The sequence below is a fragment of the Poecilia latipinna genome, unplaced genomic scaffold, assembly GCF_001443285.1.
Source record: "Poecilia latipinna isolate Pla-1442-1.1 unplaced genomic scaffold, P_latipinna-1.0 Scaffold1165, whole genome shotgun sequence".
NCBI classification, from domain to species: Eukaryota; Metazoa; Chordata; class Actinopteri; order Cyprinodontiformes; family Poeciliidae; genus Poecilia; species Poecilia latipinna.
The window spans coordinates 246810-272936 of record NW_015113781.1 but is presented as its reverse complement, the minus strand read 5'-3'; the positions used below and the strand labels follow the sequence as shown (position 1 = coordinate 272936).

Genomic DNA, 26127 nt, shown 5'->3' with positions numbered 1-26127 from the left:
TATATATATATATATATATATATATATATATATATATATATATATATATATATATATTTATGTATGTATTTGAATAATCATTTGGTAATTGCTTAAAGGGACGCCAGATTAGTTGAACACTTTGGCCTAAATATGTTGTCATTTTTCTGTTAACTAATAAAAATTGCTGTTTGTGATACGCCAAAACTCATAATTACTTAAAAATATGTATGTCTCTTGTTATACTTTTCACAAATGGAGGTTGCCATTTTTTTCACCTGGTACGTTGATGATGCCTGGTTTCAGTTCTGTCTATTGAAACCAGGTATATAGCAAACTGGCAAGCTGCTAATGATGGTAAAATGACAGCAAAGCTTATTTCAGACATGAGTTTTGTGTGTTGATAATGAGGTCCTGGCCTTTGGGCTTCATAGTAGCATTGAGCCTTCTGCTCCTGTTTGCAGTTTTAATTTTATTACAGCCAAGTTTAGATAATGAGACAGTGTGGCAACATCTACAATTACACCAGTCAGACGTAATATGATAAACAACAACTCAAGTCAAGTTAGCTTTCATGTGTTTACTCTGTGGATTCCAGCACACAATGGACCATTTCATTATTAGGGGAGACAATAAACAGGGACGTTTCTTAAGAATGATTTTTTGGGGGGATTGGAAAAGTTACAGTGACATGTAGTGTTCATTCATCATAAATATTGATTTATTGTAGTGGCTCTAAATACAAGTTATGTGTTACTTCAATTGTAACTTAAGTTGCTTTATTTTAAGACTTTTTTGTGTGTGTGTTTTTTTTTTTCATGTCCTAGATGGCTGAGAACCAACAAGAATGTAGAAATAATGAATATCTGGGAAGCATCAGATTCACAAAACTGATTAGCCGGAAGCCATGACCTTGTTTAGCAGTTCCACAGACGAAATAGACAGAAAAATGTCTATTTCTGTGAGGAAATAAATAAAAATTTTGTGCGCACATGGACACTCAAAGTACACAAAAATGTATTAAAGGGGGTAAAAAAAAGTGGACTTTGCATGACATGACCCCTGCAAAAGAAAGCCTTTCTTTCTATCATGTTTGTTGTTTCAGATGATTTTCTCAATCAAACTCCAGAGCCGGGACTCTGCTGACCCTGAAATGTAAACTAAATGTGTGACTATCAACTTTGGAAAAATTTTTTCTTCATTTTTTCTTTTTTTTTTTTTTAGAATTTGTCCAACTTACTTTCTGTCTTTCTCTTTTTAAAACCTGTCCGTCTGAGGTCGCTGTGTTCAGAGACGAGGCTGTCTAAGCCTGTCTGCCGTCGCAGGCCGTCCCACTCTGCTCTGTCTGTCCGCTTCATGTCATGAAACAAGCAGAAATCAATCCCATAATATATGAAACCTTACTGTGTTGAGAATTGTGTGAGGTTGCAGAAGAGTCAGCGAGTTGAATTCATGAATTCCATTTATTAATACCAACATACAGCTGGTCTTTCTTCTTTCAATTAAAGATAATAACCTGCTGGACTCTTGGAGTTGTTGGCAATTTCGGAAAACCACCCACTGATCCTGGAATATTAATCTCTTTCGGCACGCAATCTCACAGGAACCTGATTAAGAAGAGGTCAGAAGGAAGCGAGAGGAACCTTCCTTAAAGGAGAACAGAAGCTCGGGATGCAAATGTCCAAACATGGAACACGTGTTTCAGCGATCAGATGAAACCGTCAGTCTCTCTGGATCAGCTTTCAGCCTCCAGACACCAGCTGTCTGTGGAAAGGAAAAACTCAGACGGAGTGGCCAGACCTGGAATGTGTGTATGTCTGTGTGTGAAGAGCATGGTGACAGCTGAATACTCTGAGGCGCCGCGTTCACCAGAAAGAAAGAAAAAAAAAAAGACGAACGTTTTCCAATCAGTAAGGTCATTACAGACTGATTCTCTAAAATAATTTTTTATCTTATCCATAAGTCTGTGGGACATTGATTTCTAACTTTCATCTGAAACAAGAACTGTGGACCACTGAGCTCCATCGTTGTGAATCTCCCTCAAAACCCCTGAGAGGCTTTTCCTTCACTATCCCTCTTAAGGCTGCAGTTTTCTCGTTACTAAAACATTTTTCCTATCACGCTTTCTCCTTCCTCTCGGCTTTTAGTCGATATGCTAGAATAAAGCACTCTGTGAACAGCAGTGATCTTTTATGGATCAGTCTCCTTGTGCATGATTTATGCTGGAAAAAAATATAATATAAATGACATTTTTCTAAAGAAATCCCTTTTTACTGGTCTCATGTAATATTACAATTATTACAATTCTTGCGGTTTAAATGTACATAAAATCACAGGAACTACTGTGATGTTTTTGAGTGCCGTGTTGTTTCAGCAGGACAGAAATCTCCTCCTGTCCTGGCTTCTTTTGGACAAGAAATCCTCCTGTGTTTTGTTAATATGAAGATAATAAGATGCTTATTGCCATCCCAAACAGTGTTTGCTATAGCCTCTCAAAGGAACCATATTTAAAACAATGAACCTGTCTTTTCCAACTATTGGCATAAATGATAACTGCACCATGGATTTTAATCAGCACCTGAACTAACCTCCAGTCCTTTATAAACCATGGTCAAGTAGTATGCTTTAGCTTCATGGAGCCACTTGTGTGTTAAAAGTGTAAAAAAGAAACCTTCGGTGTCAAAATAAATCCTGTTGGAGACATGCCTTCCTGTTAGCTTGGATGAAAAAGACGCTGTTGTTTTTGTGCGACTGCTCTGTCTTGAAGCCACATTTTGTCGTGACAGATGGCCGCTCACACTGAGCCGGGTTTGGAGGCTGCCGCAAAGTCAGTCGGTGGATCCTTGTTACCTGTTGGCGTTAGAAGCTGAATTTGCCTACGTTGTATTATGGCTAAGAATGTGACTGAATATAAATCTCTCTATGAAGTGGATCTAGTTATAAATACAAACGAATAGGTCCTGGACTTGCGTCACTGTGGCTGGCGCACAAAACTCGTTTTACATTCCTGTGATAGCTCTAGAGTTACAAAGGTAATTAAATAAAAGTTTGGCATTTCAGTTGAAATTTTTTTTTTTTTTAGATGTTTCCATTTCCATAAGATCTCTGAAAACTAAACCCTAAAACAAAGACCTAACATGCAAGCAGAGATCCACTTTGGCTTCATCTTTGTCTTCATAAAGTCTTGGGTTTAGACTGAACTAATTTTGCACCACATACATTATTTTCATTATGTTCTGATGAGCCTAGAACTCAAAGGAAAGTGTCACTTTTTCTTTCAGCGTAACTTTCTAAATACTAAAGTTTCCATCGTCCACCCAGCTGGAATGAACAGATTGTTTTGTGTTTCCAGAAATAGAGAATTGGAAATGACCTTTTTATGATTTAAAATCCTACAGCTGTGCAGCAGGGCTTCGGTAACTGCTCCCAGTGAATGCTGTGGGTCTTTCAGAGTGGATGCTTCTGAGAGATGTCTGTGCATATAGATAACTGCAGAATTGAAGATGGGCTCATCTAAAGCCTCCTGCAACTGGTTAAAGAAATCAGTTATTCCATGAAGTAGATGTAATGACCCTTTAAACCTGCCGGCTGTTTCTTCAAAATTGCTTTTACTCACACTGGTTACTGCTGTCTATGTGTGTGTGCGTGTGTGTGTGTGTGTGTGTGTGTGTGTGTGTGTGTGTGTGTGTGTAAGTGAGATGTGCTGAGTCAGCTCTCTCCAGATGGGATCTCTTCATGTATCTGGAACACAGCACGGATGATGTCATTGCCTCCAAACACAGCCTTTAATTTGATTGGTTCTCCCTGAATGAGTCAGATGGTGACAATCCATTAGACATCCATGTAGCAGTCAGCTGAAGAGATTTGCTAAAAGTTAAGCGTTTCTGTTTTCTTCCGGGTTTCATAGTGTTTTATTCTTCAAGGGGGAAAACGTGCTTTGAAAAATTATTACCGTAGTCTAGTTGTGGAGCAAGATAAAGTAACAATTTCCTTTAATAATTTATCATTGATCACATTTTAACTCCCAAATAATATTGTCAAATATTCTGTTTATGTCATTTCCAGTAAACAGAATGTGTATGAACAGCATTTTCTACCTTGACTTAGTGGGATCTTTGCTTCCAGTGGTTCAACCACACAGATCCAAATGCAACTACATTCAAGTTCCCTCTAGTAAAAGTCTAGTAAAAGAACACTTTCATACTTTCATAAATCCTACTTTTAATAAAAACAAAAACAACCAAAAACTGTGTTTTTCTGAATTTCATGGTTTCTGTAAACCTTCAGTGTTCTCTCTCCATCACTCCCCACAGTCACTGAATTTTACTGCTTTTAAATCCCGTATGTGAGAAGTGTTTATCAACACTCAGTCTGAATGCTGCATAATTAAACAAAGGAAAGGCTGCCATGTTGCTCCATCAGCTGTTCTGACCACCACCAGCAGACAATGCTGGAGAAGTCTCTAAAGACACAACAATAGAGACGGACATAGCTGGGATTGAACTGGCAAACGCCGTCGCCACCATAGCTCAGATAGATGTAAAAGGCTTTCTGAGTCGCTGGTTCTGCAGCATCTGGACGGGGAGCACAGCAGTGTGACTGGACAGGAAGTTATGATGCCAGATAAGCACAACGCACTGAAGGGACGATGACTTCCTGGACAGAGTGGAGGGAGCTCTGCTGATCCGGGTGGGCTGGGAAGTTGATATTGAGAGGATTGGGTTCCAGAGGTGGCTTGTAGGAGGTGCCAACCAGATCAATCAGCAGACAAACTGTAGAAATCCCCAGCAATCTGATGAGGGACTTCCAGACAGGTGTGCAGTCTGCAGCAGGCCAGCAGGGGTCCGCTGCGGAGGGAAGACTCACACGGAACATCATCACAAACCCGCCACCATCATTTCAATGAGTCAACATAAGAGATGAAGTATTTAGGCTTCGTGAAAATTTATACTTTCATAAAGGAGTTTTATATTGTACACAAAAGTAGTTTGTCATTGTGAAGTGCTGTTTATGTTAAAAGATTTATGGCATACCTCAGCTTACTGTGTGAACTGCTAGCAGAGTGTCCAAAGTCCTCCTTAGTTCCTCTGTGTCAGAAAGTGTTGGTGCTGTGACCTTTGTCAAGTGTTGTGTGAGTGTGTGAGAGTGTGTGTGAGTGTGTGCTACATTCCTAATTGTTTAATAGAAGGAAAAGATTATTGTTCTTGGCATGGAAGCACCAGTGGAAGACAGTGAGCTCTACAGACTCCAGCTTTGGGAAGTGAGCTGAGTTCAGGGTCACTCACACACACACACACACTCACACACACACACTGCTGTCTCGCTCCTCTTTTGCACTGCGTTGTATTTGCATTGTTTTGTTGCAGTGACTGTCCCTTAATGAGAAGGAGCCTCCCTGCAGAGTATACATCATCATTTGCTGCATGCGTGTGCATGTGCGTGTGTGTGTGTGTGTGTGTCTTTGCCTGTACAATGCCTGGAAAGCACTGCATATGTGTGTGTGGTTTGTGTTAGAGGAGTGATGGATGTGGTTTTCCTCTGCAGGGGAAACTGGAGCCGAGGCCATTAGCATGCCTCTGTGTGTGTGTGTGTGTGTGTGTGTGTGTGCGTGCATGCACACACACATGTGTGACAGATAAACAGAGACAGAGAGAGAAGATATAATCATTCTGCTGCTTTTGAACCATATATGCAAGTTGTATGTTCACATGAACATACATATTTTTAATGTTCATTCAGATGTGCTTCTGAGGTGCAGTGGCAGTGATGACATTGGTGTCTTTTGACCTTTAATAATAAAACTATTAATAATATTTATGCATTTTATTTGCCAGTGCCTTTCAAAACACCCTAGGACACTTCACATCATAAAAACACAAACTAAACAAGACACAAAAACCACAACATGACTACACAGTTAAAGTGAGAAAACTAAGTTGAACAGATGAGTTTTGAGTTGTGCTCTGAAGGTCAGAAGAGTCACTCCAGAGTTGGGGAGTTTATTCTAAAACACAGTTGGACTGGTGACTTGTCCAGAGTGGACCCCACCTCTCACCCAGCTGGAGATACTGTATGCATTATAATCGTACAAATCAAACTTTTTAGCCCATATTGTCCACGCCTGGGCCTGTCACGATAACAAATTTTGCTGAGCGATTGTCTCAAAAATTATTGTGATAAACGATAATATTGTTTGAAGACCGTTTCAAACTGATGTAATGGTAATGACAACAATAAATGCACATCCTGCCAACTTTATTTTCAAAAGAAGACTTAACAGTGAAACAAAATAAACAAAACAACCAAAAACAAAAGTAAAATGGACTCTCAGACTCTGTTAATAAAAAAAAATGCACTTGAATGAAAACCAAACACAACATATAGCCAAAGTGGAAATAAAAACTACATTCAACCAAAAGAGTGCAGATTATGAAGTCCGTATGCTGTATTGCCCTTCAGTAATCATTACATTTACATGGAGAAGATGGGCACATCCAACTACCTGATTCAATAGTTCACTCCTCCGTCGGTGGAGAGCACTGAGTTGAGCTTTTATTCGTCAGAAAAAAGCAGGAAGAAACGATAAAGCTGATGAATTAAAATGAGGTCGATAATTTTCATTTGTCATGCGATTAATTGATTTATTGTTTACCTACTCCTGACCTGATAATGCAAACAAAATGTGATTTTATCTGTTAATTTACATTAAAAAAGCACCAAACGCTGACAAAGACAATCACTGTTATGTACCAGAACGTACTTAATTTGTGTTAATATAATGTATTGTACATGTGTAAGACCTGTGTTGATATCAGAATAAGAACATCTGACCTTTTCTGGACTATCTTTTGCTGTTGCAGTGGTGGAAAGTACAATTTAAACTTAAGTAAAATTTTCGTGTATCTGTGCTTTACTTAAGTAGATTTAATAATAGGTACTTTCTACTTTTACTCCACTACATTTTACAGTAAGTATCTGTACTTTCTACTTCATTTGTACTTTCTACTTACTATGGAGTAGCGTTACACAACGATACTAAACTGTCGCGTTACTATGGAGTTAGATTTGTTTCACAATTATTCAATCATGTACGTTACTCGTTACATCCAAGTCGCGTTGCTCTTTTTTCCGTTAAAATGTGAAGTTCAGGGACTTTAAGGTGGCGCCGTAAAAGCCAAGCAATAACGTGACTTAGTGTCTGTTGTCACCCATCGCCTCCACCTTTACTCGCACGCGGAGCTCCAGACATGCGCAGTGGTTTCCTCTGAGCGGGAGAAGATGTCTGTCTAATCGTCAGTAATATAATAGCGCTGCATAAATCATGCATATGGCTTGATGTAAAATCAGCAGCGCTTCGCTTTCACAGACGGTGGGGACTTCGTCCAAGTTTTAGCGTCACTTGGAAGGAAAGGTTAAAGAAAGGTAAGATCTGTGGATGTGATGCTAGCAAAGCTAGCTGTACTGACTGAGACACATGTTGCATCTGCGATGAAAAAAAAGTTGTCATTCATGCGCTGAATTATTGTGTGGAGGTGTTGAATGAGGTGTCGCATATATGGGACAACGCTGTGACCAAAGTGCAATATAGTGATATTCAGGATATTCAGGAACAATCCGATTCTTCTGGACGGATCTTTACTAAGGTTGATAGGGCTGAAGCCTCGTTCTTTGTTCTTGTAATGCTCTGCGTACACTACAGTAGCTGTAATTTTATGTCACTAATATATATATATATAATTCCCTTCTCACCCTCTGCGGGTGGTCTCTTTCATCCTCTGTGCTCGGGTCCTCTACCAGAGGCCTGGGAGCTTGAGGGTTCTGCTAAAGTTAACAGGCCTGGATGTGAGGATATGCATTGATCATCATCAGCCTAAACCTTAAATCACTTTGAATGCATTTCACATCTATACAGCAACATTGAGTGTGGTAACTTGTTGTCGTGGCAACATGTGAGGCTTGGCAGCCTTTTGAGGAAGCAGCTGTTACTAGAATGTAGACAGCCTCACCTGTTACCTTCTAGTGACACATGATATGAGTGTGGGTATGTGGAAGGATGGTAACACATGCTGCAATCTTTCACACACACACGCACGCTGCACTTCTAATTTCCATCAGACAGAATTGGATCTGGTCCCGAAACAGGCCTCTGTGAACATTTTGAAATTTTGGCTGCTGCCACTCTCATCTGAGAAATGAAGCACTAATAAACTCAGCAGAGGACTTATCACATTTGTGCTAATTTATTTGTGCTGGAAGAGATTCCTGCAGACGGTCTGAACATCCTCAGTCACCTTCCCTGCTGAGTGACGTCTCACTGCGGGAGCAGAACTTTAAGATCTCTCCTTTCTGTGCTGCTGTGTCGTCATCAGATATGTGTGTGTGTGTGTGTGTATGAGTGCATGTGTTTTAGGATGTGTGTGTGTGAGAGAGAGACAGAGCAGCTTCTATCTATGTACATAACGGGGAAAGTAGAGCTAATAGCTCCAACAGGGCTGCATGCTGACCTGTAACATCTACATGTCTGGAAATGTTGAACATGAGCTCCCATGCACACTGCGACCTTGCTGTTGTAGTTAGCCACGAGAACAGATGGAGAAAAAATATCTCATTCATACACTGCTGTCAGTGATGTCACTTCCTATTTGTAGGACCAAGCACACTGTAGTTTCTGGAGCACATCCATTTTGAAGCATCCATGATGTCTTTGGGAACTTGTTCAGCAGATTTGCTCACTGTTTAATGCACAAAGTCTGGCGCAGTTACACTTGCCTCTTGGCTGGAACATTATTTAGTAGCTGAACATGCTGAGTCACTGTGAAAAAGATGATGACATAAGCTGGAAAACTCCAGTGTACACACACATCTGTACTAGCTTGTAGCTTCCATCCATCCATCCATCCATCCATCCATCCATCCATCCATCCATCCATCCATCCATCAATCCATCAATCCATCCATCATGTCCTGCATTGTTAACACTACCTTAAGTGGAGAGTTAGTTTTTACCCCAACAGACCCGATGAGCAACTCCATGACTGCAGTCGAAACCCAACATTTTCCATTCCATCCTACCATGAATGGCCAACATCACACCAGGATACTTAAACTAGACAAAGCGGTCAATATTTATTTATTTATTTTGTTCAACAAAATCCAAATACTAGAATGCAAGGAGAAAAGGAGCCAATTGGGAAGTAAGAACAGAAACCAACAAGGAGAGACTGAAAGAGAGGAGCTTTATGTCAGAATACCAGGTTCTGACATAAAGCATATTTAAAAACTGCATAGAGGAGCACAATGCTAACATGAAACATAGGATCATGTTTGTTGTTGGTGGTGATTTTAATATCGACTGAATAAATACAAACTAGCATAAATGTACAGAGGATAATATTAACATTATGTCCAGTCCACTGTGACACGTTGCTTCACAATATTGTTTTCAAATAAATTGTGAAGCAGATCAGTACATGGATTATTAGTGAGTGACACCAGCAGCCACTTCCCAGTATTCACATTGTATAACTGTTACAGCAGAAAAAACACACAGTAAAGGACTTTATCTTTGAATCAGAGCTGATGTAAATACTACCACATGTTATTAATGAACACAAGGATTTTACTTGGTTGTGGGTCCACAGTGGGTTGTGACCCTTCTCCCTCTGCTCAGGCCGTGGTGTCAACCTGCTCTGTGTGCGTTTTCACTTTAGAAACTTTACTGTTTTGGCCATGTGCTGCTTTAATCTCTGTTTTGCTGCCATGCAAACAGCTGTGTGCGCGTGTGCACGCGTGTATCCGTGTGTGTGTGGGTTGAGCATCTGCGATGAGGAAAACAGAAGCCTCGATCAAAGGTGGTTGTGAGTGAGAGGCAACAGGAGGACCGACTGGCCAATGAAGCAACAAATCATGTTGCTGAGTTGTTCTCTGGTGGTCTGCTCCTTACTCCTCAGACTGCTTGGTGCTCCTTTCATGAGTACATCACAGATTTCAGTGACAGTGTCCTCTCTGCAATGCTTCCACATGTATCAACATGAAATCCAGTAAAGCCCTCTCTGTGAGGATGGAGTCATGCATTCTGTTTTGTGACTACTCCGTGTTTTGCAGGAGGTCTGAGTTCCTTCATCTTTGCATGTTAGATAAGATTCAGCACCTGGAAGGGTTGGAACATGAAACGTTAGATTTAAATTAACCAAATAACGCTAATTTTCTCTAGCATCCTTGGACAGACCTCGCGCTGCGTTGTGACTGATGTGTACTTCAGTGCTTAACAGAATTTTTGCGTGCTTTAAGACTTTTTTTCAGCTGCAGAGTGACAAGTCAGAATCAATCAACGATTCTCTCTAAATGGATGGCCCAGCCAGCATGCCTAGGTGGGACCCATATAGGTTTGTCCGCGGGTTCCACGATGGCCCCACATGGGTTTGCCCATGTAGGGCCACAGCCCACATGGGCCCTGCATGGGCCCTAATTGGACAAAACCCATGTGGGCCACCACCATATAGGGCCCATGCAGGGCCCATGTGGGCTCTGGCCCTACATGGGCAAACCCATGTGGGGCCATCATGGAACCCGCGGACAAACCCATATGGGACCCATATAGTCTGCCCTCCTTTTCCCCACATGGGGCCCACCTAGGCATGCTGGCTGGGTGGATGTCGTAGAACATTTGGAACCTGTTAGAACCACTAACACTTAGTGTTAGCATGCAAAGACTAAAAGAAATATGTTATTTTCTAAGTGTGCCATTACTTTTCCAGATAAGCTGTTGATGCAGTAACCTGTTGCTGAGCAGGGGAAGTTTTCAGTTTTTATGGCTGAGTGGATCTGTTGTTATAGAACTTAACTGAAATGTTTAATATCCAGATTTCTTTCTCTTTTTTTTCAAATATTGATTATAGTAGCATACAGTGGGTAAGCTGCACAAATTAGAGGTTTTTCTCTCTATAAGTGTCGCTCATATAGACGTGAAGCTAATGCGTCGTTTTCTCTGAAAGAAGTTCATACATTGTGAGGATAATGTATGAAACCAACATGAAACCATAAAGTTTTGATGATTCTGGTTTGTACATGTTTTTATTTTATTTTTTTTTTTTTTTTGAAGGGAGGTAAAAAGCATTAGCATTCTCTGAACACTTCATTCAGTGGCCTGTTCATCCATCATCCACATACAGTACATGACAACAAGACTTGTTCTGGTTTACACACAGTCCAGCCCACATTATACTTATTTGCATTCCCACATTAAGTTCCTGTAAATATTATCTGTGTTTATGTGTGTGTGTGTGCAATCCTTTCTGCAGGTGCCTGCACTGTCAGTTGGAAGCATTTACATATTTGCTCCTATCTCAATTAGACAGAACAGCCAGCAGAAAAACTGTACCTACACTGGAGTAGAAGCTGAAGGGCCCAGAACTTCAGAATTTCATGTTATGTTAGTTAACTTATGTTCTTCTCAATTCACTTGAACAATATTCACAACAGCTAAAACCAGATATTCACATACATTCAATAAAAAAACAACAAAAAACTGACTTTTTTTATTGTCTATCTTTAAATGAGACTAAAGTTTTTCTGTTTTAGGTCAGTCAAGTTTTAATAAATTTGACTGGTCAAAACTTCAGTGTCAAAAGTTTACAGGAGGAAAAAATTCATAGTATTTGGTAGAATTACCTTTTTAACAACATAAATTTGGTCAAATGTTTAAAGTTACCCTCCACAAGCTTTTCACAACTGTTCTTGAATTTTGGCCCATTCCTCCTGACAGAACTAATGTGGTTAACTGGTCAGTTTGTAGCCCAACTTGCTCACACACACCGTTGTAGCTCTGCGCACTATTTCTCTACCAGACTCCAATCGGGGCTTTTCTATGGCTGCTCAGAAACATTGACTTTGTTGTCCTTAAGCCACCTGGTGACCTTTGGCTTATCGGGTCATTGTCTACCTTAACGTCATGGCTGATGACTTCAAATGAGGAGTTTCCACGTAATGTTCTTTCTTCATGAGACCATCTTCATGAGACGACTTCTTTTCTGCGAAGTGAACCAGTCCCCACATGTATCAAACTTACAGCATGATGCAGCCACCCCCGTACCTAACAGCAGGGAAGGTGTTCTCAGGCTCAGCCCATGTTTGTACAGGACTATCTTTATATGCTAACCAGTAACAGACATACATGAGTGTTCTGATCAGCGCAAAACATCCAGATAAAACTGACCTTCCTTAGTATTAGCAGCTAAGGAGCGACAGCTGGCTGAAGGAAACAGCTGTTTGTTTTGTCTCCTTCATCGTGCTGTGAGGCCTCTGTTGCTTCAAGTCCAACATACATCTTCGTTTAACCGTTGGTTGAAACATCGACTCCTTACTTTCACTGCCTTCTGCTTGTATCCATGGCAATGCACCTGGATGCACAAACTACTGGAGTTTTTATTGCAGGGTCACCTAATGCGGTTTTAACGGTGATTTAATTTTAAAACTGGAAGGCGAATCACAAAAATACTACGCTACGCAGCCAACCAGTGAAGCCAGTAACAATTCCATCTTTATTATTACTAAAGATGGCTTACAAAGCTGAAGGAAAAGGAGGAAAAGTAAACTAATCCGTCTCAGCCAGCGCCTAGAACTGCTGTAGAATCCCCGTCCTTGGAATCCCTCCATTTGCTTTGACAGATCGTAAACATGTTCTGGTTCCTCCTGACCTTTTGTTATTAAATGGCTGACTCTTAACTCAGTGCATAAGTATGATTAAGTGTATTATTAAAGCAGAGATGCTTTTTTTTCAGTCTATTAACAGATATGGAAGCCTTTTTCCATTTCACTGGGTCAAAGTGATCCCAGTCCACGGAGGTGCTATATGGATGACATGATGAAGTAAGACTGAGACGATATATCAGCTTTACTGGCTGGAGCTTAAATCTACAAGCAGCTCTTGGCATGTTTTTGTCTTTGATTTAATGTGTCTTTCCTCTGCCTCTGACATCTGTTTCACTAGCAGAACAATAGGAAAGCAATTTTTTTTTAATTTTTTAAACTTATTTGGTCACATGGTGACTGGATTCCACATGAATCATATTTTTAATATCACGGTGGGGAATTCATGTCATCCTGCTCTGCTGGCTCTCAGCTTTGAATGGCAGCTGGGGGGTTACTCCTGAAATAACCAGGTGAAATGAGAAGTCTCTTTTCTTATCTCATGATCAGATGTATTTCATATCTACACTCTAGGTTTCAGAGATCTGTGTGTTTGTGAAGCTCGTCAAGCCAACCTTTCAACGCCGAGTCGTTATCACAGTTCAAAAGAAACCTGAAATGTGAGTGTTAGCCCAGAAAAGTGACTAACAGCTTCCTGTATGCTTCTCTGTTTGTAAGAATGCATGTGTGTGTGCAAATGACAGAAGCTGTTTACACATGCCCAGACACACATGCATGGACACACACAGTGGACCCTTTTTGCTTTACTTTGCTCCTTTAGTTTAAGGGCCCGACGTGTTTTGCAGTGATACTTATCCTGCTTTGATTGTGACAGAGCGTATGTTGTTCAGCTGTCAGCCCAGTCTGCACCCTGGAGGTCTGTTATGTGGGTCCATACTGGTCATATTCTTCTGTATAACAGCTAATTATGTGTTCAGCTGGAATGATAATTTAGCATGGAGCTACTAAGATTCTTGAGAACAAAAATTTGGTGCACAAGTTTATATTGATTGAAATGATCCCTTTTAACTACAGGGTCAAAACAACACATACAGTTCCAGTTATTCAAATTCATTCACCCAGATGTTTTAGCTTATAATGCTGTATGTTCTAAAAAAAAAAAAAAGTTTTATGCAAACTGAGGCCTATGAACCCATGTTGACCAGAGATGGGGGAATTCTCTTAATATACAGAACATTTGGTGAACGGTCTGTACTTGCATCAAGTCCAGAGAACCCCAAATGCTTCACACTACATTCAGCCATTCATCCATTCACATTCACACAACTATGGTGGCAAACTACTGGATAGTAGTAGCCACAGCTGCTCTGGGGCAGACTGACAGAGGAGAGGCTGCCATGCACCAGCACCGCCTGCCGGGCCCTGCTGACCACCACCATCAGGTGGGTGAAGTGTTTTAGCCTGGACCAATCAATGAGCAGGGATGGAACTGGCGACCTACCACTGTGGCCACCATCGTCCCTATTTGTTTGACAGAATATGGATACAAATATAGATTCACACAAATTGGAAAAAAAAAAAAAAAGTCTTTCTGATCCATTTCTATAGTAATGTCACAGTGTTCGGCATAACTTACTTGGCTATTTCTCTACTTTGGGCTGGAAAACCATCCCAAACGGTCACTCTCAGTTGAAGTAAATCCGTTAGGAACAGACCACAGCGTGCCGGCTGCAGGCTCACATGAACCGGAAACTTCTGGAGCGCCAGTGTCCTGTGTCGACAGTTTTAAATCATCACGGACTCAGATGATTTTGATCAAGAATGGAGGCCCCGCTCCAAAACGGTCGCATTTAAACTCAACTGAAATTTGCAGCTTTCAATTAAAAAAAAAAGAGCAAAAAAGAGCAAAGTGAGAATACTATACTAGCATTCAAACTGGTTAGCGGTAGCATCAGGATGGGGTCTGCTTTTAGTGCCAAGTGCTTTTAGCAGTGATGGGAGGAAGGATCTGTGATAAAGCAAAGGAGTTATATCATACAAATAGCTTAAGCACATCTGTGCAAACCTCGGTCTGTCTGTCTCTATACTGAAGCCTCCAAGTGTAATTTTATGAATGAATTTAAACTTAAAAGACCCAATTCTAGTTTCTAAAGCTTTTGAAATCGTATGGAGGCTCATTAGTCCATCCTGGAAAAATGGTTCAACCTATTATAATGACAGTAGCAAGTATAACTTCTGTAGATGGAAGAAGTTCTGCACAAAATAAATAAATAAATAAATAAAAACAAGATTATTAGTGTTTTGTATGTGTTAATATGAAGGAACACTTTTCACAATCTGAATCATAAATGAAATGGACCCTGCTCACCAGAAACCATATCACTAGTCAAATTCATGCATCCTAATATATTTTGAACTCAGTGATTTATAAAACTCAGCCTTACTTTTGATCCCTGCCGGTTATAAACGCTAATATAATGTATACCAGATATAACAATATGGTCCTGAAACATGAAGACAGCCACTGTCTCTCTCCTCCTCTCTGTTTCTGTGTCCTGAGACACATTCTGCTGACTTCGGTGTTCTCCGTTTGGAATGTGTGTTTGACTTGCATCACACATGCACCACCATGCACTCGCACTCGACGACACCCTCTCACACACATGTACGCGTGCACGCACACACGTACACACACACACACACGCACATGTACATACACACGCAGAAGGTTGTGGACATTTGGGCTTGTTTTCATCTGAGAGGAGGAGGAGGAGGCAGGTTGAGAGAGCATGGACACAAAGAAAAGAACAAGAGAGAGAGAAATTTCATAACATGACAGACGGGCGACCAGATGAACTGAGCAAAAAAAAAAAAAAAATCAAAGGAGAACAAAGGAATAAGAATGGAAACAAATTGTTCTGTCCTGATTTTGTAGGAAGGCTGGATACAGCATTTATACTCAAATTATGATATTTATTCACGTCAAAAACAATATTCTATTGAGAAAGTAGTTGTCAGTGTGTGACAGTTACAAGAGTTGAATCCAAGTGTGTCTGCTCTCTCACAGGAATGTTGATCTGATAATGGGATTAATGCTGAGAGTTTCTCTCTCTCGTCTCTCCAGGCTCCCTCAGGACTGAAGGCATAAAGGCGTCTGATGTTTTGCCTGTGCTGAAGGAGAAAGTCGCCTTCGTGTCGGGTGAGTGTCTGTCAGTGCTGAAAGTCGACCAACAAGGGCCGCGAGGAACATTCGACATTACACTTATCCACATGTGAGATATGATCTGAATTATGAGGATAAGCCAGCATGGACGTCCACATAATGATGTTACTCTACAAAGAGTAATCAGAGGTAGACTTCCACTTAGATATAGAGTATCTGCGAAAACATTTCTCAGCGTCGGAGTTAGATTCACGCTTCCTAAGTGAGGAAACATCATCCCGGGCTCCCCACAACATCACCTTTATTTATGGGTTCATCTCCCTCCTGTCTGTCTGCTGCTCCCACTGAATGCCAATACAAGCAGACCCGCGACACTCCCGGTCCACAGGCCGTCTCAGTCCCTATAAAACATTTCCACATAGCAAATAAGATGTCATGACAGAATAAGCCCCCGGATGTCCCAAAGATGTTCACGTTCTTGTCTTGGGAGGAAACAGATGGAGAGTTTCATTTAGACAAAGGACAATGGGAGTCTCTGCGGCAATCATGAAAGCCTGATGTTGAAAGAGCTGAATGTGTGATTATTGCTGGTCAGAGTGATTAACAAAAATGTTTGGTGGGGGGGGGGGGGTGGAAAATGCCTCCGTCCTTGAAAGGATGAATATGTGACTGTTAATGGAAATATAGAAGAAAAGAAAACATAACAAGCCACATCAATAGACAACATAGGCACGTGTAATGATAACTACAACATCGCTGAAAGCACACAGTACAAGTTTAACGCAAGATGTATTTATAAGGATTGCATTAGCTGTCGTACTTTGAGTCCTGATCATTTTTGTTGTAGTAATGCACAGAACAAAAGTCTGAATCAAAAAGAGAAAGTGGTGGAGAGCCTGCAGGACAGAGAGGGAAAGAGAGAGAGAGAGAGAGAGAGAGAGAGAGAGAGAGAGAGCATGTCAGAGGCTGCATGCCAACAAGTACTCGTCATCAAGATTCTTTCAAGGATCACTACAACATTTTCTCCTCCAACTTCCCCTCCCTCCCTCCCTCTCTCTCTCTCTCTCTCTCTCTCTCTCTCTCTTTCACGATTGAGTAGCACTTAGACAAACACTGTGGTTTGTGTTTCTTACGTTAATCTGAGCAAGCCATCTCAGCACACATCGTTTGTCACAAAGATTCAGAGAGTTTACGTTTTGGATGGTTTTGGAGAAAACATGCTGAGTTTCTGACCCAACTGTGAGGAGAATCCAGTGGACACTGTAAAGCTGTCAGTGGGGTACCATGCCCTGGTTACTGTAACGTCAGGATGAACCAGGGAGTAGTCCTGACCTCTGGAATGATACTTTTTTTTTTTTTTTTGAAGTCTAATGGCACTGATTTTGTCACTGGTAGGTCGCTGTAAATTTCAAGGGACTCATCTTGAAATCACACCTACTACCTGAACCGGACTGGAATATAGAGTTTTAGCTTCTTTTATTAGATTTCAATACTGTTTTATGTCAGTGTTGTCCTCTCAGCCCTGACATGTAGTGAAACTGAAAGAAAAAAAATGGATTAAGTCAGACGAAGAAGAAACAAATTACGAAAACACGTGCAAGTACTATTGATAAACCTCATGATTTATTTAGGAGGTAAAGCAAACAACATCTGTAGCTGTCTGAAAGCAACACGAGGAAGTAGTAGTGCACAACCTCAGGAATCTAACTTTTTGTGCACATGTATACATTTCACTCTGACCAAGACTTAATCATGAAATCGTGTTTACAACCCTGAAGCTGTTGTGATCATAAAACTGTGTACTTGGGTACACGCTGAAGTGTTTCTTAAACTGGATGATCTTTGCTAGCTAGTTTAGAGCTCAGTAAACTTGATATAAATACATTCTTGGATTTGTCTCCCTAGAATCTTCCATTGCTCATCTCAGGCCTTGAAGATCAAAGTACTCAGTGATTGGTACACCACCTAGTGTTTGGGACTGTCACTCATTTGAAATCCAAACCACTGGGTTTTAATCATAGAACATGCATGGACTGTAGTGATGTAGTCAGAGGTGACTGGACTTATTCTCGTGTTTCCTCTCATTCAGGCCGCTTCTTCAGTTCAGAGCAAGAACAGGCATAAACATGGCTGCACCTGATCCAGGATCCTTATTATTTCCCATTAGGGGAGCCCTGATAAATCAGCCAACAGATAAAATGGTCAGTCGATTTATCGCCACCAGATTCCTTTGTTTTGGGAGAACGGCTGATTCTTACATGTGAAGCCGATCTTACTCACTGATCTAAAAGGTCTAAAAATCAACCACTGTCCTCTTCTGCTGTGCAGTGAGAGGGTTGCCTGACCGACCCCCCACCAGGTCAGGTCTGGCAACTTTCTTGCTATATTTAGCAACATTTCAGACAAAAAAAAAAAAAGAAAAGAGTATTGGAGATTGGTGCACTAATTCAAATGCAAGCTTACTTGGTAAATATAAAAAAAAAATGATTGAAATACTTTCTAAATGCTAAACATCGCTGGTTGCTGAATTTTCCAGGTGGGCGAGATAAAAGAGGAGGACCAATTCTGACATTTCCAGCCAGGAGCAACCATGACCGAATAAAGCAGGAGGACCTGAGGCGGCTGGTCACCTACCTGTCTACTGTCCCCAGGTACCCACAGTCCTGCTGGAAACACATACACACACACACACACCGTGTTTTTGTATTCTGCTCTTGGACATTTCGTAAACCTGGCAGGCAGATCCTAGAAAGAAGACGTTTGGGTGAGGAGTGTGTTAAAGGCTGTCCAGGCCGTAGAATCAAGTGCTCCTTCCTTGGCCAGCTCTGCAGCAGATGGGGAGCAGCGCTTGATTTGCATCTTTGTGAAAGCAGCGCTGTTTGAGTCTGTGGCTCCAGCCCGGTCCGGGGGCACTTGGGAGAAATGGAAGGTGCAAAAAAAAAAAAAAAAAAAAAATGATCAGAAACAGGTCAAAGAGAGTCTGGAGCCGAGCCCTGTGGGACCTGAACTGGGTCACTTTTTCACTTGTGAGAGCAGGATGACAGCAGATTCTTGCTCATGGTGAAAGGTGATCTCTGTCATCTATGGCACTGGTGTGCCTGCATACCTCTGCAGAAAATCTTTAAAAAGAAAAAAAATGAGAAAAGATGTAGCATTCTGTATGTAATAGTCAGAATATTTAAACTTACAAAATAACGAGTACAGTCCCTCTTTGCCTGCTCACCTCATCGGCTGTTTCCCTGGTGAAGGGAAGAGTTTGTGCCTTCCTGAGAAAAGTGGTAAAAATATTTGCTGCTGTTAGATTAATATTAATACTGCCTGGGATTTAAAGTCGGCGCATGTTTCCATTCAGTTAGCAGCCGGATATTTTTTTAAAGAAGCTGATATGAAATAAACCTGCCAATCAATTGCAAAGTGGATCAAAACATGAAAAAGTCGATTGTTTGGAGTGGCCATTTGAAAGTTTAAAAGATATTCCTACCAAATATTAAGGAAAAGTGTGTGAACATTTGAACTGGAGTTATTTGAAGAATTTTTATTTGATTGGATTTACCAAGTAGATATAAACTGGTGACGTTACTTTCTGTGCAATGTATGCAAACATCTGGGTTAACAAGTCATTTTCATTGTGAAATTTGTGTTTCACCAAAATGTTAGGTGGTGCTCAGGGAACCATCTTTAAAGCGGACATGGAGCATAGTAGAGAACTCTGTTTCGCTTTTAGCAAGGCTGTGCAACACACACCGCTCTCCCTTCTGGTCCAGTTATATCGTTTTTGTGTGGAAAAAAAAAAAAGTCATTGTTTTATTTTGAACAATCGTTTTATCGGTGAGACTGTTACATTTTGATCTCAGCAAAACCGCAGAAAAGTATTTTTCTTTGGTAAACTGAATCATTTAAGCAAATGAGAGCTTCTCAAAGCTCTACAGGTGATATAATCTCATCGTTGCACATAAACATGTTACTGCGATGCTATTTGTTTTCGTTACTTCAGCTGAAATTAAAACTGGAGCAAAGGCAGGAAAACAGTACTTTGATGATTTACAGTGAGAAGTTGAACGAAGAAGTGACTTGTAGTATGAAGATGAACATCTACAGGGTGAACGGGCAGAAAAGGGTTTTTACAGAAACCCAAGTGTGACCTTTAAATGTTGGAAATGTTTTTATTCTTCCGTCCTCCACTACGTCACCAAGCCTCTGCTTAAGTGCTCCTAAAACTGGAAAAAGCATTTCATTCATCTTGGCGTGAATCATCAGTCGGACCTGCCGTTTTGTGCTTTCAGATGGTTTGTCTGTCAATGCAGGCTTTTGTTTTGCTGATTTGAATTTTCTTTGGCATGATGTGCTTTTGTCTGTTCCCTTTAATCACAGACAGGCGCATTATAGAAACATTTTTTTGGTTAAATGCCACTTGTGAAACTAAAACCAAAGATAGACATTTTACTGAAATGTGACTTTGATAGGCCAGACTTGAAATCTTCTGAAACTTTAAGTGCATTTTAGTCGGACCAAAAGTGAGATATTTTGTCAACAAACCCTTTGGATAAGTTTAGTGTAAAACAAAGAATGTGGAAGAGCGCCTGATGCTCTCTGGACAGAATGCCAGAGGATCTGTGATGCTGCGGGCCTCTTGCTCTTCTAAATGCTGAGGCAGGCTTGTTGGAGTGCAGTGTGGATCTCTTGGAGATCTCAAGAGATTTTTATTTATTTATTTTTTTTAGGATCTGCTGACTTCTGTCAGTATCTTATCTTATCACTGGACCTTTCGATTACATGATGACCCGTCAGTAGTCAGACCGAGACGGAAATCAACCTTTCTTCAGCAGTGTCTCAGTCCTCGTGACCTTTAAACACTCGTGGAGTGAGCTGAAGAGAGGAGAGCAGGGAGGATGCAGGATCAGGAGGGATCAACTGGTCAAACTTTCCTCCAGGTGTTGTCCTACTGGTTTAACAAGACGGCTGCAATTGTTTACAGTGGGGAGGAAAATAATTGGGCCTCAAGTGATTTTATTACAACCAATTCCCTCCTCGCATTTTATTTAATCCTACTAAATAAATTTAATCAGACTAAATGTAGCATTTTTTTAAACCATCCCATCGTGTGTTTATGCTGCTGCAATAAAAGGTTTATATGTTTCTGGACTTGCTGCACGTTTTTATCAGGCAGAAATGTGTTCATGTGTGTTTGTCACAATGAGCCCAAACGTAACAGGTTTGCCAGTGACTCATCTGTGCTGAGTGCTCCTATTACGATTGTCCCATTAATGGTTTCGAAGCCTGGAGTTCTCACTGGAATTTCCAGCCCGTGATCAGAATTAAAGAAACATCCTGGGTGAAACGTAAAGCATCTTCAAAAAGCTAGAAAAGGAGGTCCTGCTCTGGTCGAGCCCTTTGAGATGGCATCTCTCAGGAGCAGCGCAGTGCTTAAACTTCCCAGGAAGTCTGATGTAATGGCAGGAAAGGGAGAAGCAGCGGGGCTTTTGGACGTGTAGCTGTTGCAGCGTATCCTCTCCTGCTCTCTGATGTCCAGCTCTGTGGTCTCCTCTCCACCTGCATGCTCACTCTGTTTCTCCCATCAGTGAGGATGTCTGCAAACGGGGATTCACTGTCATCATCGACATGCGAGGATCAAAGTGGGAGCTAATCAAGCCTCTGCTGAAGACGCTGCAGGAGTATTTCCCAGCCGAGATCTGCGTGGCTCTCATCATCAAACCAGACAACTTCTGGCAGAAACAGAAGACCAACTTTGGGAGTGCAAAGTTCTCCTTTGAGGTTGGATAAATGAGCTGCTGTGCATATCTACACAACTTTTTACATCCTTAAACTTTATAACTTTATATATATATATATATATATATATATCATCGACATGCGATGATATATATATATATGCATGTTTACAGTAGTTGCCCCACTGTGAACTGGGAAATCTTACCCAGCTTTTACATGTTTTTACTGAAATCATTTGTAAAGTGATTAGTCCCAGTGCAGTATCAATATTTTTCTGGAAGGAAACTTTGCTGTTTCATTGACCAATTTTTTATTTTTTTTGGTCTTCTGGTCTGTATAAGCAGACCAGTATGGTTTCAGTAGAAGGCCTGGCCAAACTGGTGGATCCCTCACAGCTAACCGAAGACTTCGAAGGCTCTCTGGACTACAACCACGAGGAATGGATCGAGCTGAGGGTGTCTCTGGAGGAGTTCATGTCCAATGCTGTTCACCTGCTGTCTAGACTGGAGGATCTTCAGGTACATAGCTGAGAGATCCAGGTGTGAAGTGATCAAAAGCCTTTTTTTTAACTAAATGACAAAGATATGTTCTTTCGTACAGGAACTTCTGTCCATAAAAGACTTTCCTGCAGATGTAGAAGGATCCCGGCGGTTAATAGAGGAGCACACACAGCTGAAGAAAAAGGTACAAAAGTTGATCTGCCTAAAAGTGGAAATACTAGTACATTAATTTTTAATTCAACACACCAAGTAAGTTCTTCCCCCTGATACCTCCACAGTTTAAAGAAAGTTCTGCCTGTCGTTGCTACTGATCTGATCCAAATAGTAAACTCATCGCTCTCTCCAGGTGTTTTCCCCCAGGCTTTAAAATCAGCAGTTATCAAACGACTGATAAAAAGCAACAATCTGAACAAATCACTGCTGCAGAATTACAGGCCGATCTCCAACCTCCCATTCATCAGCAAAATCACTGAGAAAGCTGTTTCAGCAGTTACATAGCTTCATAATGATAACCAACCGCTTTGATGTCTTTCAGTCGGGTTTCCGTGGTTACCGCAGTACCGAGGCTGCCCTCGTCAAAGTGTTCAATGTCATCCATGTAAACACAGACTGTGAAAGAACCACAGTGCTGGTTCTACTAGAGCTCAGTGTTGACCATGACATATTACTGGAGCCACTGGAGAGCTGGGTCACACTCTCTGGTCCAGTAACCGACTGGTTCTAGTCTGACCTAAAGAACTAAAGTTTTTTTTTTTTTTTATGTCAATAGAAAAGTTTTCAGTGGATCTGAGAAATGTGGAGCACCACAATGTTCAATCTTGGGGCCCCATTTTATTTATTATCTCAATGCTCCTGCTAGCCCAGATTACAAGTTATATGATTAGTTACCATAACTACGCAGATGATACACAGCTGTACATTACAATGATGTCATCATTGTAGACGCGTAGACCAAATCAGTGAGGGACCTGCTTCTCCAGCTGAACAGAAAGAAAACTGAAGTTATGTTTGGACCTAAAGAGGATCGATCGAGTGTCAGCACACAGCTTTAATTATTACAGCTGGACTCTATAGGTCAGCCTGAAATCTGTAGTGATGAACTCTGACCTGAACCTACAGACAGTTCAATCACCTGAAGAACGTTTCCAGGATCAAAGGTCTAATGTCTCAGCAAGATCTAGACAAACTCACCCAGTCGTGTAGAGCACATCACTCCAGTTCAGGTGTCCTCACACAGGCTCCTTGTAAGTAAGAGAACAGATTTAAAAATCACTGAATGCCTTAGTAACAAACAACATAAATTAAAGACCTTCCAGTCCAGACCTCTCAGGTCCTCTGGTTCTGCTCTGCTCTGCATCCCCCAGAACCAGAACCAAATACGGAGTAGCAGCCTTCAGGTTTTATTCTCCACTAATCTGGAACAAACTCCCAGAAAACTGCCAAACAACCGAAACACAGAGCTCCTCTAAATCAAGGCTAAAGCTTCACCGGTTTAGCGTGTGAAGCATCTCTGAATGCCTGTTGCTGAAAGATGTTGTACAAATGAACGTGCCCTGCCTTAAAGTCCTACTTAATACCGTTTCAGGTGCTAAAGGCTCCAGTGGAGGAGTTGGACCGGGAAGGCCAAAGGTTGCTTCAGTGCATTCGATCCAGTGATGGATTTTCTGGAAGGAACTGCATCTCAGGTTCTGCTGACTTTCAGAGTCTGGTACCCAAGGTAAGAATCTGACAGCAGGAACGATCCCTTGAACTGGGTATATATCCGCCTTACAGTTTAAGCTTCATCTGCATTTACTCATAAAACTAGAGGTAAGAAACAAACCACACTTTTAGAAATGACCCAGGCAGAAAATAGAAGTAAACTCAAAGGATTTAGCACGCATGACATCATAATGAATTTGGTAATTCTTTTAAACCTTTTAAGCACTTGATTATAAAGTATATTGCTTTTTTTTATTCCAGTCTCACTGAATAGAAAAAGATGCATAGAAATAAAGAAGGTATTGCTACATTTATGGAAAAGACGAATGAACCCTAATGGAACCATAGACGATTATACTCACACCAAGAAGAGATGACCTGTAAGCAGCCAGGTAACGATTCAGCATATTGCAGTCAGAAAGGTGTTATTGCCTAGGAAACGATCAGTCTGCAGACATAGACAGTGAAAGGCTGGACTGGCATGGACACATTGTCCTCACCCACATGTGGTGGTGTCCTCTTGTTTTAGTGGGCGCGGCTGAAAGAACTATTTTTGTTTCAGAAAAGTGTATTCCATAACAACATACCTTCTTAGAAACCAAATGGCCAAATTTATTTATTCTTCAGTGCTTAAAGGTTATTTTGGGTTTCCTGGGTGTTTCGGACGATGATGCAGCATAAACTTTAGAAATAACCTTGTCATGACACAGTAATGGTAAAAACCACCATTCACCATTAACCCGTCTTAACATCTAACACCTCCTGTACGCCTGAATAAAAATATGCATCATGTCCGACAACTTGCATGATTTCAGTCTTGGGTCAACAGAGTAATGAAACGGTCTGGATACACAAATTTAGGATTGTAGTATATAATTGTCCTCCATACTTTCCCAACCGCCGTCCTGCACATTTACAGATATTGGAATCAACGCGACCCACTGCGTCTATCGGAGCCATTTTTTATTTTTTATTTTGGAAAGAATTGCTGAAATGTAGCGTTTGCTTCTGGCAGGTGGCCAATCTGCTCGATAAGCTCCACTCCACAAGGCAGCACCTCCATCAGATGTGGCATGTCAGGAAGCTGAAACTGGACCAGTGCTTCCAGCTGCGCCTCTTCGAGCAGGATGCTGAGAAAGTGAGTCTTTGGTCAACAATTCAACTCAGCGCTGGATCCAAATTTTACATTGGAGGTTTTCATCACTTTTAGAGATGACACAAAGGTGGTATTGTCAATTAGCCAAAAAAAGGAAGCAGCATTCTGGAATATTTCTGATTACTAAGAAACCATAAGTTGACTTTTATGCCTAAATAGTCTCTAAAACTTTACTCAGACACGAAGAAGTCATGAAACCTTTAAGAGCAGAGATGGCAGCCGTCTGCTGCACTTCAGAGCTGATCACGTTCTGCTGTGGACCGATGGCAATTGAGACCTGACACAATATTATAATGGAAATCTATCAGACGTTTACGTAGAAGGAGTGTGTTTGTGTCTTGAATATCCACAGACAGACAGGCGTCAGCTGACCCGGTGTACATGCAGCCACGGTAAATATTTACTGGAAAGCAAACAGACAGGAGAAACGGCTGCTTTGCTTCACATTGTCACACTGAGAGACTGTGGGGACGCTAACACCAGTTCACACTGAGGGACTAGCTGCTCCGGTCCAGCTGGGGCTCACCGATCGGACCTGGCGGTTCGCTTCATTGCTACGGTAACACAGGCAAATATACTGAACCATAACCATCTCCCCATCTCTCTGAAAAGACTGACGTATAGTGGAGTTTGTCTCCAATTGAAAAGAGGTTTATGTTGTGGTTTTCTGTTGCTTCTCTTGTTCAGACCACAGTTACTGTAGCGCTTTACCCACCATCTGCCCTGCAGACATGCCAGATGAGTCAGAGCAATCGCCTGGGAATACTTTACATGTTATGAGCAAGAATCTGAAATGTCTCATCATGGACCAGCTCTCCTAGAGAGCTGATTGAATTGAGGAGTCATTTGTGTCCAGTGTTTCCCCGAGTGTTTTCCTCTGTGATTTATGAGCTGAAATAAGATCACACAACCCCCAATACTTCTTCCACTGCTCGTTCGCTAATTCTCCACTGTTTCCCGAGGGCTTCATTGGTCTTTCCTCAGTGTTTCCCCAATGTTTCCTTAATGTTTCCTCAGTGTTTCCTTAATGTTTCCTACATGCGTCCTCAGTGTTTCCCCAGTATCTCAATGTGTCCTTAACTTTTCCTCAGTGTGTCCTTAATGTTTCGTCAGTGTTTCCTTAATGTTTCCTACATGCTTCCTCAGTATTTCCCCAGTATCTCAATGTGTCCTTAACTTTTCCTCAGTGTGTCCTTAATGTTTCGTCAGTGTTTCCTTAATGTTTCCTACATGCTTCCTCAGTGTTTCCC

General features: G+C 41.3%; 1 protein-coding gene across 2 annotated transcripts in view; it reads left to right on the top strand.

Moving 5' to 3' along the window:
- Positions 1-26127, top strand: part of LOC106960197 (kalirin-like) — a 78810-nt gene that overhangs the window by 24109 nt on the left and 28574 nt on the right. Inside the window, exons 2-8 of one of the 2 annotated variants that reach the window (XM_015053170.1) lie at positions 15752-15826; positions 18327-18441; positions 21370-21562; positions 21862-22038; positions 22121-22204; positions 23606-23737; positions 24737-24859. In XM_015053170.1, the coding sequence (XP_014908656.1) occupies positions 15752-15826; positions 18327-18441; positions 21370-21562; positions 21862-22038; positions 22121-22204; positions 23606-23737; positions 24737-24859 (899 nt within the window). The remainder of the gene's footprint in view (positions 1-15751; positions 15827-18326; positions 18442-21369; positions 21563-21861; positions 22039-22120; positions 22205-23605; positions 23738-24736; positions 24860-26127) is intronic. The other variant, XM_015053171.1, reaches the window with a different exon arrangement.